Source organism: Scatophagus argus, chromosome 5 (genome assembly GCF_020382885.2).
Source record: "Scatophagus argus isolate fScaArg1 chromosome 5, fScaArg1.pri, whole genome shotgun sequence".
In the NCBI taxonomy this organism is placed as follows: Eukaryota; Metazoa; Chordata; class Actinopteri; family Scatophagidae; genus Scatophagus; species Scatophagus argus.
In genome coordinates, this window is record NC_058497.1 from 20528535 (window position 1) to 20544234 (window position 15700).

The 15700-nt window shown below is 43.0% G+C and overlaps 1 protein-coding gene across 7 annotated transcripts in view; it reads left to right on the forward strand.

The window, feature by feature from the left end:
• Positions 1 to 15700, forward strand: part of robo1 (roundabout, axon guidance receptor, homolog 1 (Drosophila)) — a 290091-nt gene that overhangs the window by 269418 nt on the left and 4973 nt on the right. For 6 of the 7 annotated variants that reach the window (XM_046389557.1, XM_046389560.1, XM_046389558.1 and 3 more), the window contains 11 exons: positions 674 to 845; positions 2891 to 3091; positions 5985 to 6011; positions 7303 to 7345; positions 9110 to 9264; positions 11230 to 11616; positions 12286 to 12402; positions 13363 to 13507; positions 13757 to 13987; positions 14677 to 15173; positions 15258 to 15419. In XM_046389557.1, coding sequence (XP_046245513.1) covers positions 674 to 845; positions 2891 to 3091; positions 5985 to 6011; positions 7303 to 7345; positions 9110 to 9264; positions 11230 to 11616; positions 12286 to 12402; positions 13363 to 13507; positions 13757 to 13987; positions 14677 to 15173; positions 15258 to 15419 — 2137 coding nt within the window. The remainder of the gene's footprint in view (positions 1 to 673; positions 846 to 2890; positions 3092 to 5984; positions 6012 to 7302; positions 7346 to 9109; positions 9265 to 11229; positions 11617 to 12285; positions 12403 to 13362; positions 13508 to 13756; positions 13988 to 14676; positions 15174 to 15257; positions 15420 to 15700) is intronic. The other variant, XM_046389563.1, reaches the window with a different exon arrangement.

Consider the following 15700-nt stretch of genomic DNA (forward strand, 5'->3'; position numbering starts at 1 on the left):
AAGTAATTTCATGGTTTTTAAGTTCGGCTCGAGAACGTTCCCTGCTCATTACCGAGCCCGGTCCCTGGCGGCATTTCCACTCACCGCAATTTTTAAGATACACAGAAAATTTCAGGGCTTTGTAGTTCCATCACAGAAGTGCAAGCACACAAAAGCACACGTGTCCAGTGCACACCCAAGGAGGTGCATATGGTTAACTGGTGGGAGGAGGTGGGGGGTAAAGAAAGCTGAATGTTAGGGTGTGGAGGTCTCCAGGCTTCATGCTGAGGTGAATGTATACTTCTCTTTGTGACCCTGGTCTGAGGCAGCCTGCGAGATGGCTCTCTTTCCTGGGAATGACAGCACTTTGCTTCTGCTGAAATTGGGTTAGGGGGTGATTACTGATCCCCATTTGTTTTTCATGGGCTTAAGGCTACACTGAGACATGTTATGGCTACCTCAGCTAATACTGACCCTGTGGTGAGCACAGCCTGTAAAACATAAAGCCATGCTGTAAAATGTTTTCCTACCTCAGAGATGTAACACAATACCCACAGTGCGTCAAAATGCTGCAATAACAGCACCGAGCAATTATAATGACACAGATTGGTGGCAGCTACCAAGCTGAATGTGGTCACGAAACCCTCATAACATTGCCTCAATGTCCACTTTCTCTTTGTCTTTCTTACGGCAGATTTGGTGCTTGGGGAACGAGAGCAAGTACCACATCAACCGTACAGTTGACGGCACAACCTTATCCGTACTGATTCCCAGTCTGGCCCCAGGGATCCGCTACAGCGTTGAAGTAGCAGCCAGCACCGGAGCGGGTCCTGGAGTTAAGAGCGATATCACCTTCTTCCAGCTTGGTGAGTAGAAACAACCTTTATTTCTCTCTCACAGGAGGTCACATAATTATTTTGTTTTTCTTCTCGTGGATACATTTGCTATCTTTCAGTGTGTTTATCCTCTGGCTATCCTCACATGTAGAATGGAAGCCAATTATCTGACAAATAATTATCGCTGTTTGCCAAGTAAACAGAAAATTACATAATTCCTTTCTTTGTAGTGACGGACGCGTTCAAGCCTCTGCCTGCTTTGCTTTCATTATCAACACTGATGCTTAGAAACTGTAATCGTGGTGATTACTGTTATACAAACATCACGCTTGCCATGAAAGAGTGTGAAGAGTTTGAATGACTGGGAAGTTTTGCATTTTGAAATGGCCTTGAGTTCCACTAGCTGGCAGTGTGATCAACCTGGGAATATTGAATTCCTGTGTGGCAGAGCTTTTGAGCTGCCTGCCACACCCTGCTCTGCTCTTCAGTCAAGGATGCAATGTCTTCTGCCTCCGCTTCGCTTCAAACGACAAAAGCAGTAATGAATCCTGTACTCTGGACTCAGACATGACATGCCATTAATAATATGAAACACAGTGCAGACTGCACTGGGGCTAATTGTTATATTTCTTGTTTTTTTTGTCCTTTCAGTCTAGACAGGCAGATATTTTGAGATGTTTTGTCATTTTTTATTCCCCAAAGCCTCTAAGCTGGTCTTCTCAGGAGAGGGATGGAAAACACATGAATAGCAGGATGAGGCAGAGAGGGAGAAAACTCCATCTGGTTTTAAATGTGTGATTGAGTGGGCTGGGATGGGCATGAAGAAGCACTGGCTGTGACTGATACAATTTCTCTCCCTTGAAGAGTTCCTGTGGTGATTGTTGCCATGTTCCAACACTGGAGTGGAACAATGTGCCTTGGGGACCAGCGCTTCACCCAAATGCATTTGTCACGCTCTGAACTTGTATGCGTCATCACAGCCCAGATACCTGTACAGTCCCTCATGGGCTGCTTAGTCACATTGGCATGCTCCGTTCACTCGGCCAGGCAGAGCCACAAATCGAGAAGACAGGCAGTCGAATGGAGACATGGACTGAGTGACTGAGACAAAGACAGACAGAAGGATATGGAGGGTTAAAGTGAGGGAGCTGGTTTCATTGGGGAGGTGTTTTTCTGCCTCTGGCTTAGAAAGCTGGTAGAGATGAGTGGCTACAGCATGAAAGACTTGAGAAAAAGAGACGAAGACAAAGTAACATGAACATGAAGAAATTTCAGAATGGCAGGGGGTGGGGCAACCCGGTCTCAAGTCTTTCATGTATCACGCATGAGGGAGAAGCACAGAGAGAATAGACAGATGAGAAAAACAGACCGAGCTGGTTGTTGTGAGCCACAGTACAGACGGTGCCTTTGCAGTGCATTTCACAGTAGAAACGGCTGCAAGGCATTCAGCACCTCAGTTTTTCACAGATGTGCTTCAGTTTGCTAATTACTAAGATGTTTGTGTTTGAGGGGATGATCTCATTGGATTTATTTATATGATTGTTAAACCATCATTGTTGGGTATAAATGATGCCTCTCTGTGTTTTCCTATCCGGTTCCATCAGGTTTGTGTGGCGCACAGACTGTGTTTGAATGTCTTCCGTTGCTTTCGTCTGCTCACCAGCCACTGTTGACTGGGATTTGCGATGAAAGCCTTTTGAATAATAGAGAGAAATGACTCCATTCCTACAAACCAGCCTCATACACACCCACTGAGATGAAGAATCTTTTTTGTGCGTCTGAATAAAGAGGAATGTTCATAGTTATGTACCATGCTGACTGACTTTTTCTGATATATTTGTGCTATTTCTGGCTTTTCCAACTGGTTTGAGTTGTGCATTTTTATTATATATATATATATATATATATATATATATATATATATATATATATATATATATATATATATATATATATATATATATATTTTTCCTTTTCTCTCCCCTGTTGTCACACTTCTGACTGCCTTCATTTCGTGTGTGCTAGCCAAATCTAATCCTACACTCTTGTCCCCTCCAATCACTCCCCATCCTCAGATGCATCTGGGCGAATCTCAGAGACTGTGAGCCAGGAGAACCCCTTGTCCCAACAAATCTCAGATGTGGTCAAGCAGCCGGCCTTCATAGCAGGCATCGGTGCAGCTTGCTGGATCATCCTCATGGTCTTCAGCATCTGGCTGTACAGACACCGAAAGAAAAGGAATGGTCTCTCCAGCAGCTATGCAGGCATACGCAAAGGTCAGTTCTGTGCAACAATGCACTTTGAACACTACCAGGAATATTCATTTTAATTGCTGGTTTTAGGTTACTTCACGAACAAAATTTGTTGAGAAAATGCAGTGTGGTGTATAGTAGTATGTTTAATTCTACCAGTCCCTTCCATCTGCTTCGTCCCAAATGCCACCAACCTACCTCTCATCCCGCCTGTCACTCACAGGAAAATGTCTCTGTAGAGCAGTCTAGGTGAAGTCGAAGTGAAAGGACTCTCCAATAGACTACTTTAGGATGTGATGCGAGCTCCCCCTGAGAGTGCCGCATTAAGACATCTCTTATTTCTTTTTCATACTTCTGTCACACTGATTCTGCAAAAGTGTGTGAAATGTGTTTCAGTAAAGTACATTTTGAGGTCCAACAACTCCCACTTTTACCAACTCCCTTCTGACTGTGCTAGGAAAGAGAGAATGTCTTGTCTTAATCCCTCTTTATCAAGGACGTACTGACATTTTCACATGCTTGAAGTACACTTGCTGTCCTTTTAGACAGGGGTCGTTAGATATGGAGGAGTCGAGCACTGAGCAACCCTGTTAATACCTTCTACTTGTTAAATGTTTTGAAAAATCCAAGATTCCCTCCCCATGTGTGTCTGGGCTGCATTTCAACCCTCTTAGAGTAACCACAGCATAATCCAATAGGTTTTTACCTGACTTGAGTCAAAGTGACAGGGTTCATGACATGCCCAACCTCTGCCCACAATAGTTGGAGTATAAAGAGAGCTATTAGCCTTTCTTTCTGAGTCTCATTTAAGTGTGGACTGGCTTAATGTGTGGCCTTGGGCTGTGCAGCTGCTGCCTGTGAGTGCTACCTGTGCCGTCCCCACTCCTGGGCTCAGGTTTATTGCTGACTGCCAGGGTTAGACGAGATCCACCCTTCAACTTTGAGACCCACACAGACAATGGGTTGACTTAAACCATTGCTGTTGCTAAGCTGTGGCTGTCACACAGAAAACACCGGCTATCCACGTTGTGATTCCACTGTAGCCATGCTAATGGTGGGAACTGAGAGGCATATGAAATTTAGATCCTTAGCTTATCCTTAAGCTTTATGGTCTTTTCCACGTTCGCCTGACTGTGTGGTCTATAGTGGTCAGAACTGTTGTTTTTCTCATTATATTTTATATTAGTTTAAACATCACATGACATTTTAAATCATATCATGATCTAAGTTCATATCAGTCTGAATAGAGTTAGTCTTGTTATGGGAAGAAACTGCAGTCCGAGATTCCTTTTTTATTATTTAAATTAAACAGTGCTGGTATTCTTTTAATGAAAGTAACTTACAGTCGGGTTATTTACAGTGAATATGCTGACACAGACTTTATAGTAAAAGTGATGACCTGTTGCCAGGTGGTAGAGAGGACTGTGTAGGCTGAGGTTACTCTATGAGATTTTATCTGAGTTTACTCACATGAACTCCCAAACCTCTTCAGGGGCGCAGTAGACAGACATGCTCCCCCTCCTTCTCCTCATGCACCCAGACCACAAGAGGCCATAGTCTTTGTTGGAACTGGTAACTAAGAATGTTTTGAAAAGAGTGTAATTGCAACCACATGAAACAACAATCTGCATTTGGACTGAAACAGGTTGAACTGGAACTTGTGGATGTGTGCGTCTGTGTGCGCCATTGTATGCTAGTGTTGCCTCTAACAGACTACATATTTAAAATTGTAAACTTGTCAGATAGCTTTTTCTTAATTTGCTGCCAATGAATGCAAAGACAAACCTCGTGGCACTCTTACGATGATCAGAACTAATGTACATTACAACCTTGTGTTCACAGTCTAGATTTTCTCCCTGAAACAAACTCTTGTTCTAAAATAATTCAAACAAATCAACTAAAGCCGTAGAATGCAGCAGCCAAATTATTACTCAATGACAGTCACAGCTCAGTCATAGCTTCATCTATCCTAGGGTTTAACATATTATACATTTAAGTTTAGTGTGTAAATAGAAACCACATTTATATATATCAGACATGTCTACATTTGTCTTCGGCTGTTTGCCCCCCTACTGTTACCCTGTCTCCTTCTCAAACAGCTAAAAGCCATACCAACCACCCATATCTTTAGATTTTTTTTCAAGCATCAAGAGAAGAGATTCAATCCCAATAAAATGACGGTGGCATTTAGAAGTCATTTGTTGGCACAGGTACAGTATAAATGAATTGTTTGAGGAAGTGGAAATATGACAACAGCAATGCCTTTCTTCTCGGATGTCCTCTGATGCTTATACTGCAGGCTAAAGGCAGACAGCAACATTTCAGAAATGCACATTTTTAAAGCAGTTCCTAGTAGACTATCAGCATGGTGCAATGTTGCATCAACTGCAAGGACTACAATGATACTGTAGTGTTCGTCACTTCTTCAAAGATGGCAACAACAAACATAGTACATTTTAAAGAAGATACCCACAGACCGCACCAGCCATTACAGAATCTAAATCTGCCGAAGGCAGGTTATTTTGCACGAGGGCCCTTTCCATGCCAAACTGTGAGTAATTGAGCTGTGTGGGTGATGATGTGAGAGTTAGAGATAGCAACAGATATTCCCCCAGTGTGTGACCCTCGCCCAGCAGGCCTCTGACAGTGTGGGCAAGGATTTGAACCAACAGCTGGCTCAGTACTCACTTTCCCCCTGTTGGGGTTCAGGGATGGCTGTGGGGATCAAAGACTAGAGGGCATTGAGTAGCGTGTGAATACAAGCTAAAATACTTTTTGTGGATTTGTGTACTTTAACAGTGACTGTGTGGTGAGAAAGCATAGAAACTATGTCACAGAAAGCAATACATAAAGCAGTGCTCATGCACAATAATTCCACAACAATTTGATTTTCCTCTATTTTTTTCTGTCTCAACAGTGCCGTCCTTTACTTTCACACCAACAGGTAAGCACTCTGATCACTCTGAACACTGATGTCTAAAACAACCACACTTCTAAGAGATGAGAATAACTGACTGAAGAGAAGTCAGTCAAAGGAACCAAATGTTTGGGTTATGTCAGAACATTATGCTTACAGAGAAGCAGACCCCTCTACTGAGAAGCTGTTAAAACTAGTGATAACTTGATTAAAGGCCTGCTTGCAACCTCAGATGGGATTTAAGAGAATGACACACCACCAGCACTGCAACACACCAATTAGATAGGCAAGTGGCAGCCGAGCTGAGGGGATTTTTTTGTGAATTGCAGTGACACAATGCAAAAACAAAGCCCAAATAAAATATAAAACTCTCTGTGCCTCTCTATCTGTCTTTCTCTACAAGTTTGTATTACAATCCTATTCATTCTTCTTTCATTTGTAGACTTAAATTCACCTTAAGTTCTTGTGTGTGGTGAGACACACAGTGAATGAGTAAGAAGAAGTAAATGTGAGATAAGGAGAGTGTGGGAGACAATACTGTGCAGTCTGCGCAGAGGTCATATGTAAATAGTAGCAGTGTTCGATGCCTGCAATGAGGCAGAATAATTTTGTAGCTGCAAGCTTATTTTATGATCTGCTGGAAATCTTGCGGGTGAAACACACTCCTTCCTGTGTGTGGTTAGGTTTCTGTCTCTTAAACAAGAAAAATTTTCATCTTGTCCCAGTGTAAAACCAAGACATTACACTGCATTACGCTGATTTTAATCTAGAACCAGATTTTGATGCTTTCGCTTGCATTACAGAGAGCTACTGTTCAAGCTCCTCTGACTGCACGCGAAGACCAAAACCACACTTCCTGTTTTGAAAGAGAAACACACAGTCAAGGCTCTATCTTCCCTTCTTCCACCTACTCTCCTCTCAGGCAGGAGATTGTAATAAAAGTTGGGAGTTTATCTCTCCTTCGCACACTGGCAGCTTAGAGCTCCTTGAAAGAGTCCAACTTGCAGCACGCAGAGCTTCAAACACACTGAACCTGAGCCAGAAATCCAAAGAGCTCTGCATCTCGTGCTTCATAAGCCTCTTACATATCCTCCTTCTGCTCCTGTTGCTCTTTGTACGTGTGTGTTTGTGTGTCCGTGACTCAGGTGGAATGATGCAACACACATTCATTCACAAGCTCACTTGAACTGATACAACAAAACAGGCATCATGAATAAATTTGTGCTGACCTTGTTTGACAATGGCAAGGACGGTAATGGCAGCAGTAATGGTGGTGAAACGTTGACGTTGAAAACTCATTGTTTTCTGTCTTTTTCAGTGGCATACCAGAGAGGTGGAGAAGGTGTAAGCAGTGCTGGAAGGTAAGAGCTCATTCACTGTTTTTCATCAGTGTATATGATAATATTTCAAATATTACACACATTTGGGGAAATTATATGATGATTAGAATTCACTAATAAATACCATAGGATGTTAAATCCTCCTAAATAGATGAGTAAGGTTGAGTGAGTGTACTTTTCCACAAAAAACACCAGGGGGAGTGCTGTGACTTTCTTAGGCAGCAGAGAACTGGGGAGGGGTAAGGAAGTGCATTGAGTATGTTAGGATAACAAGAACAAAGCCCCATGTAGTCTGCCAGGAGCCCATCCTCATCCTATATGGTGGAGAGCCACATCCGACCACAAGGCTGTGCCCTAGCTTCACCCTAAAACATTCACGGGCATGCATGCACACACACAGCAGTAATGCCACACCTCTTCATGTCGTGGAATGGTGCATTGTGCACAAACAGTGAGACAGTGGAGAATTAGGCTTGGTAAAGACAGCATCAACTTGTTAACACTAATTTGTATACCCACTGGTCGGCATTTGGCATGCTTTCATACAACTGGTAAATAGTGAAAATTGAGTTTGCTAGAAAAAAAAACAAAAAACAAAAAGGAGGAAACGTGTTTTCATTTGTTGCCCCCTCCTTACAGATTGTACACAATACTGACTTTAAGTGTATGTTTGCGTGTTGCGCATGTGTTAATGGATAGTTAGCTTGGAGCCATCAGCAGTAAATCCATATTCATTATATTTTCCAGTTGTATGATTGAATCCCATATGCGGCATGGCTGTGTCAGCTCTGCACAAAGACAATGGCCATTCAGTATCAACATACAACTGCCACAGTGATTGAGGAGTTATTGTGGGATTGTATTTGGCTGTACAAGACAAATGTGTTCATTACCCAAAATGAATCCAAGAAAATGAGTCATTTGAGAGGGAATGAGGAAACGTAATTCAATGCTAATGCAGTGTTGGGATATGCAAACTGGGAGTCATTCTGTGGAGATTTGAATACTGAAACAGTGTATGGCCCTGGTGGGGAGCCTGCGTTTTCTGTGTGCTAGATTGATTCAGTCCACAAGCAATAGGGTGCTATTTATTTTCAGTTCTTCTAACATTCAATGACTGGCCTGAGGTCAGGTTGTACAGTAGAATCCTGTTAAACAAGTGATCTCGTGTTGTGCTGGGATTAAAGCTGACAAAATAGGAACAAGACATGGAAACAATGGAGATGGATGGCCAGGGGATGATGTGAAGGACTGGTCAGCACAGGATCTTTTCTTTCCTTATGTACAGTTAAACAAACAAACAACAAAAAAAAGGAACAGAGAAGAAACGTAAAATGATAGAGATGTTGTGTGACACCATGGAATCTAGAGAACGTTTGTGGTTCACTGGCTGTTCAGGATGCACATTTCACAACACTGGGAGTGAATTTTATCTGGCTGTCTAATCCAGGCAGATCGCTAATGCTCACAAGGGCTCAGGGATAGTGTCATCGGCTGTGGGCAAGTCAAGCACACACAATTTATTTAGCTGGGCTTTTTTCTAATGTGCTTCCTGGGCCTGTGTGTGTGTATGGCCAAAAGGCAAAAAGTACTAAACCCGGATTTCTGTTTTTCTTCTTCTCAGCTGCTGTATGGATAAATAAAATCCACATAATCGGCTCTTTCAAATATTATATTGCTGTGGGCGTCTGAGTTCACTCACATAAATGTCATTGTGGTGTTGGCTTAGTCTCTTACTATTGTTAAATATTTGGTCCCTTTTTCTTTCTTTTTTTTTTTTTTTAGGCCTGGTTTGTTAAACATTGGGGAATCTGCCACTCAGCCCTGGCTGGCTGACACATGGCCCAACTCCTGCTCCAACCACAATGACTGCAGCATCAACTGCTGCACTGCAGGCAATGGCAACAGTGACAGCAACCTGGCAACATACAGCCGCCCAGGTATGTAGTGTCGGCACCAGAGAAGCAACAACCAAAATAAACTCTCCCCTCAAACGCAATGATGCAGTCCTTGACAAAATAACTGTAGAGATAAGAAATGTAGGCACTGGGGGAATCTACAGTGCAAAAGGAAGTAAAATCTGATATCTGGGTTAGCTCTCTGGAGAGTTGTTGTGTGTATCTCTCCTTTCTGTATTTCTCCACAAGAAAAACCTGAAGAAATATTAGGATTAAGAGTGGCTGTGTGGTTGTGTGTTTGATTTATCTGAGGTTAAAATAGAGCTGTTTTAGGAAGGAAATAAAAGGAGCACACTGAGAGGGGCTTATGGCTCTACTCTGTTGCTAATCGAATTGCTCTGCTGATTTCCATACTGTTGTTATAGCCGGTAATGTAATTTCCCCTAAGTGCTCAGTTATTTAAGAAATGTGCACCAGGCAAAGAGGTCAAGGCTGGACTGCAGACGGTGGCCAGAAGCAGAGGAAGAGAGAATGGTGGAGGGAGAAAGGTGCACCTGGAAAACCAGATGGAAGAAGGAGAGAAGAGAGTGAAGAGGAATAAATATATGCTAAAACATACACTGAAATGTATGAGCGGAGGTGCAGAGCGTGGATGAGCTGAAGTAAAGTAGGTGGAGATGAGAAAAAAGGGAAAGAGACTTAAGGAACAACACCAGGTGGCCTTTTAGTTTATTCAGCACTAGTGCGGTTGTCCACAAAAAGAAGCAAATTTGGCCTTGGAAGCTCATACACTATTGTTCATGCACACACATACCCATCTGCAAAGAGAGCAGCCAAGAACTTCAGCTTGGATGGCAGAAGACTTAATGTTATTAATTTTAGGCTGTGACCAAAGTCTTAAACAACTTGATCCTTGGAAACTTGGACTGCAATGAAATGCTTTATGCTCTAAATTATGCACTTTGGGACTGTGCCTTTAAGGGCAGCCCGTAATTCCTGTCCAGCTGTTCGGCTTAATACCCGTCCAGCCAATAGTTTCTCCTTACATCAAAACTTTTTTCCGGTGAGAATTAATAATTCATTTTGTAGACTTTGTAGTCATCAAGTTTTTTTTTTTCTTTGTGCTAATCATCCTTCTGAGGTTGAAATGTTTAACTCTACCTTAACATGTTGCAAGATGTTTAACAGGGAATAACAAGCTAAAGGCAGCCCTCACTCTTCGCATGACACCCCGCTGTATGACGCTAAGGAGCTTGCCAGACGCATGCTTTGTGTGTGTGCCAAACCTAAACTCTGTGAACATTAAGAGGATCACTGACTAGGTGACAGAGCAAAGAAATAGGAGTTAATGTCCCTTTATCTGAGCCATAGGGGCGCTTTCACATATCAACCTTTGAAGTGTCGAACTGTTCCGTGCTGCTGAAATGTGAGGCGCATGGCACGAGCAGTGTGCACCTATGGCCGTCCTTGGTATTTACTGCAAGGCTGGCTCTCAGATCTGCTGGAGGATTTGAATATTTTATGAGCCAGGGAAAATTGGATCTGTCAAGGAGCTGTGCTTTTACTGCGTGCCTTCATTCCCGGTCTTTGATACAGACATGTCTCTCTGTCCCTCTCGATGAGCAAAGATGCTTCCACTGTCAGATGGAAAAGAACAGAGATGACACCCACACTGAGTTACGTGTGAGACTGAGAAGAGGCTGAGTGAGGAGGTGTAATACCACCTGTATCACTCACCTAAAGTAGATGATGTTTTGAAAAAAAAAAACAAAAAAACAAAATTGACACTTTACATGGAAATAAAAATGCCTTTCTGGTGGGCACAGTGATTTCAGAGGCTTAAAATTAACATGTAAATGTATTTCACCTTCCTCAAATGAATGCTTTTACCCCTGCAGTAGATCAGACGATGCCCTATTGTTTCAAAGCTATTACTGAACCGGCATTCAACTGCTAGACTGATCAGCAGTAGACGCAATTGCCTAATACCCTCCTCATGTTCTCCAGCCGACTGCATCGCCAATTATAATAACCAGATGGAAAACAAGCAGACCAACCTCATTGTGCCAGAGTCAGGAGTCTATGGAGATGTAGACTTGTCCAACAAGATCAATGAGATGAAGACCTTCAACAGCCCAAACCTGAAAGAAGGTCGCTTTGTGGGTCCAGGGGGCCAGCCGACGCCGTACGCCACTACCCAGCTCATCCAGTCCTCCATCATGGGCAACAACATGAACTCAGACAGAGGAACCGGTGGCAGTGGAGGAGGACTCGGGGTTGGAGGGGAGATGAATGAAAAACACTGCTGGAAGCCCACCCCAGTTCAACAGCAGAAACAGGACATGGGCTCCCAGCTGCAGTACAACATCATGGAGCAAAACAAGCTGAACAAGGGTGAGTGTGTGGAATACCCAGCAGCTATGTTTAAAGAGAGCAGCTCCAAGCCATGATCTTCCTCCACTTTCCCTCTGTTCTCTCCTCTCCCGGCTCTTTCAGCCTCACTGAGGAAGCCTGTAGAAGAGCTTCATGCTCATATTTTCCTTGGTTCTCTCACCCCTTTTCAGTCAACGAAGATCACTCTTTCTTTCTGTCTGTATGGCATTCATATAACCCATCATCACCCTCCATGCAATCATGTATAATCTTTGCCGCCAAATGTGGGCCATGGCTGAATTGCTGTTGTCGTACGGTATCTAGGTTGTGTTTTTGTGATGAAGGCAGGTGTGAGGGTTTATCTTTGGTGTCAGATTTCTAAAGGAAAGAGAGACAAAGATGACTCCTGGATCTTTAGACGCTTTGAACAAAACTATCATCACCTTGTCGTACCTGCAGAAGGGAACCGCATCTGGTGTTATAGTTTTGGGATTTTTGTGCAGATGCTGCATGTGTTCACATACTCACCTAAGCATTAGAAAGCATGAATTGCATGCCTTTTGTCGTGTGTTATACTGTAGAGTGTAATGCCATTTCTATTGTGCAGTGGTTTACGCCAGCGATACAGTTGCATAAAGATTTTTGAGTTGGCAAAGTGTTGCACTAACTATCCATTCTCCCCACCATCAGACCGCTACAGAGGTGGAGACAGCCCTATGCCAGCCACCATCCCCTACAACCAGACCCATGACAGCCACACTGGAGGCTCCTACAACAGCTCTGACCGAGGCAGCAGCAGTACCTCCGGTAAGAGGACTGGGGTATTAAGGTCAAATTTTAATTTAACCGTCAAAGTATTTTCCCAGCTAATTATTGTTGTGAACCATATAATCACATACACCACCCCAGCTCCATTTTAAAATCCCAGTTTTGCTCAAAAGCAACTGATCACTTTGAGACACTAATAATACATGCTTTAAATTGGTAATTTGATTCATTTCCATGTCAGCCTATCTTGAAGAGGAAGTGGAAACTGACAACAGTGCCTCAAAACAAAGGCATGAACACTGTGCCAGGCCTGTGCTTGTGTCTTTTGTTCTCTGGTTGCAATGTCATCCAAGGGATGTTAAAAGGAAATTAGATCAAAAGAATATTCTTTTTTTGTTTTCCTGCTTTCTGTTGTATTTCTTGTTTGTCCTTGCATAGTTTCCACTGCTTTCATTAATTGGCTTTACTCTAATTCCAGAATGGCGCAGCCTAATTTCATCAGTGCCTCAATGTCTGTCTGTAGACAAGGACAAATGATAACACATTGCAGACGGCATGCAACACTGCCACCTTAATGCCATGTATCCATTCTGATATTGCATTTGAAGTTCAAGCCATTAAGGAGAAGCCTTTAATGCTCACTGCACCTCACAGCTCATTGGTTCACAATTCTAATAGTTTGGTATTAATTGGACCTTTTTCTTCTGTTTTCTTCCTACCCTTTCTGTGCTTAATGTGTTCTATAGTATTTCCCATCATTTAATAACTGAGAGGCCTGTGTGCACACTTGCATAAAGCGAGGGTTGCCTTAGCCTTTGCACTCTCATGTAAAATTATCTTTTTTTCATCAGCCAGTCTTGTTAATGCACATTATCTGCTGTCAATTCCTTACTCATTACCTCTGATTTCTTCAACATTAATAATGAATGTGTTTCTGAAATAAACATTGCTGTATGTCTGTAGGTGTCTTGTGACTGACAGAGTGCTTTTCTTGAGCAGGGAGTCAGGGTCAGAAGAGAGGAGTGCGCACCCCCAAACTACCCAAACAGAGCACAATGAATTGGGCTGACCTGCTGCCCCCTCCCCCTGCAAACCCACCCCCAAGTCGGAGCACAGAGGAGTACTCACTATCGATGGAAGAAAGGTGAGACACGTCTGCACAGACACACTGTATTTAAATGCTACTTCATTCCTCCTGCCTTCTCTCCGGTTTCTCATATGCATTGCGAACATGTGCCCCAAGGGTTTTCTATCTATTAGTGCTAGACTCAAACCTTGATAGAAGGATGGCATGAATATTTAGAGCATGTTTTCGTGGTTTCAGTATATCAAGACATTCATGTTTTTTGTGAGTGATATGAAGGTAATGAGGCTTGTTTCTCTCTGTTGGCAGCTGTGACCCAGACATGCAGTGCCCCATGCCTCCTTCTCACATGTACCTGCAGCCTGATGAGCTGGAGGAGGAAGAAGAGATGGAGAGGGGGCCCACTCCTCCCATCCGAGGGGCAGCCTCTTCTCCTGCTGCGGTATCTTACAGTCACCAGTCCACAGCCACTCTCACCCCCTCACCCCAGGAGGAGATGCAGCCAATGCTCCAGGACGCACATGACAGCCATGAACGCAGGTACGGCATGAACGACATGAAGCAGTCTGCCAGGATAGAAGCGGTGTTTTGTGGTTATCCTGTGTAAAAATGTTCAGAAAACATACCTATTCTCTAAAGCCTCATAGAGAAATCTCCCAAGTATTTGAAATTCACAAGTGTTTTCCATGTTTTAGGCCATTAACTCCATATTCTGTGGATTGTACAGCACTGTTGACCATTTTTCAATGGTGTATCTTAGCTTTTAGATTGATTTCTTACTTTCCAGGGAGCCATTTGTTTCAGTTCATTTCACTACAGCATAAAAATCGACTTGCAGCGATTTGAAAGTTGTTTAAAATCATCACATCACAATCTAAATTTAGCCCATTTAATTTTTTTGTCTGATACTAAATTATATTCTATGACAGCATCATAAATTTAGAACTGAACTATTGAAAAGAAGCTATTTCATGATATTTAAAAAAAAAAAACTATTAAATTGTTGGCATTTATAGTTTTACATTGCTCATTTTTAGTACTGACAACATAGCCGTTAACTCTCTTTGAGTTTAAAGTACATGTGATATGAAGTTACTTGGCTAAAAACAAAAAAATGATTTGATCCCATGATATCCAGCTGGTGTATTTTGCTGCTTTCACATATATTTCATCAAAAATTGTCAGCCTCTGATGGGATTCTGATACTGTGTGTTTCTGACCTCTTGCAGGCGCCATGCTGTGAGCCCTCCGCCCCCTCCAAGGCCCCTCTCTCCTTCGCACACATATGGGTACATCACCAGCCCACTGGCCTTGGACACTGATGGTATGGAGGAGGAGGATATACTGGAGGAAGAAGAAGAGGACGGTGATGAGACAGATGCAGAGGTGGCCAAGATGCACTACCACCACACCCACTCCCACACACACCCTCACCATCCCCAAATGCATCCGCGACGGTTACTGCTACGAGGGCTTGAGCAGACGCCTGCATCCAGCATGGGCGACCTGGAGAGCTCTGTGACTGGCTCCATGATAAACGGATGGGGATCGGCTTCTGAAGAGGATAATGTCTCTTCTGGGAGGTCCAGCGCCGTCAGCTCATCAGATGGATCTTTCTTCACTGATGCTGACTTTGCTCAAGCAGTTGCCGCAGCGGCAGAGTATTCAGGCCTCAGGGTGGCCAAATATCCCAACACACAGGGCCATGAAGGTGGTGGAGCTTCAGGTAGGTTTTATATGGTCAGCCACTCTGTGCTTCAAGACATTTGAGAAAGGCAAAAGCAAACTCTTCATCTGTTTCTTTTCTCAGCACGCAAATACCAAATAAACCCGTCAAGCCACCGTCCTGGCAGCCCGGTGTCAACAGACAGTAACATGAGTATGGCAGCTGTACACAGGAGGCCTCCTAAGAAGCAGAAACAGCATCCTGCAGGTCATCCGGGGAGCCAACGACGTGAGGCCTATACTGAAGGTACACTCATTACATTTCAGTATTATAAAAACACAATGGTCAAAATTAATTCAAACGATTTTCAAAATTAGAGCAACCTAAAAATAAAATCATGCTGTGAGCTCAATTGTTTTACTTACAAAGTATCTTACAAAAAGAACTATGATTTTAGCTAATGCTGAAACTAGATACTGTAGATTAACTTGGATTGTGATTACACTTGGTGATGATGCCGCATTTCCTGCAGATCAGATTAAAGACAATAATCAATGTCAGTATTGGTCTGAAAATCACAAATGTTT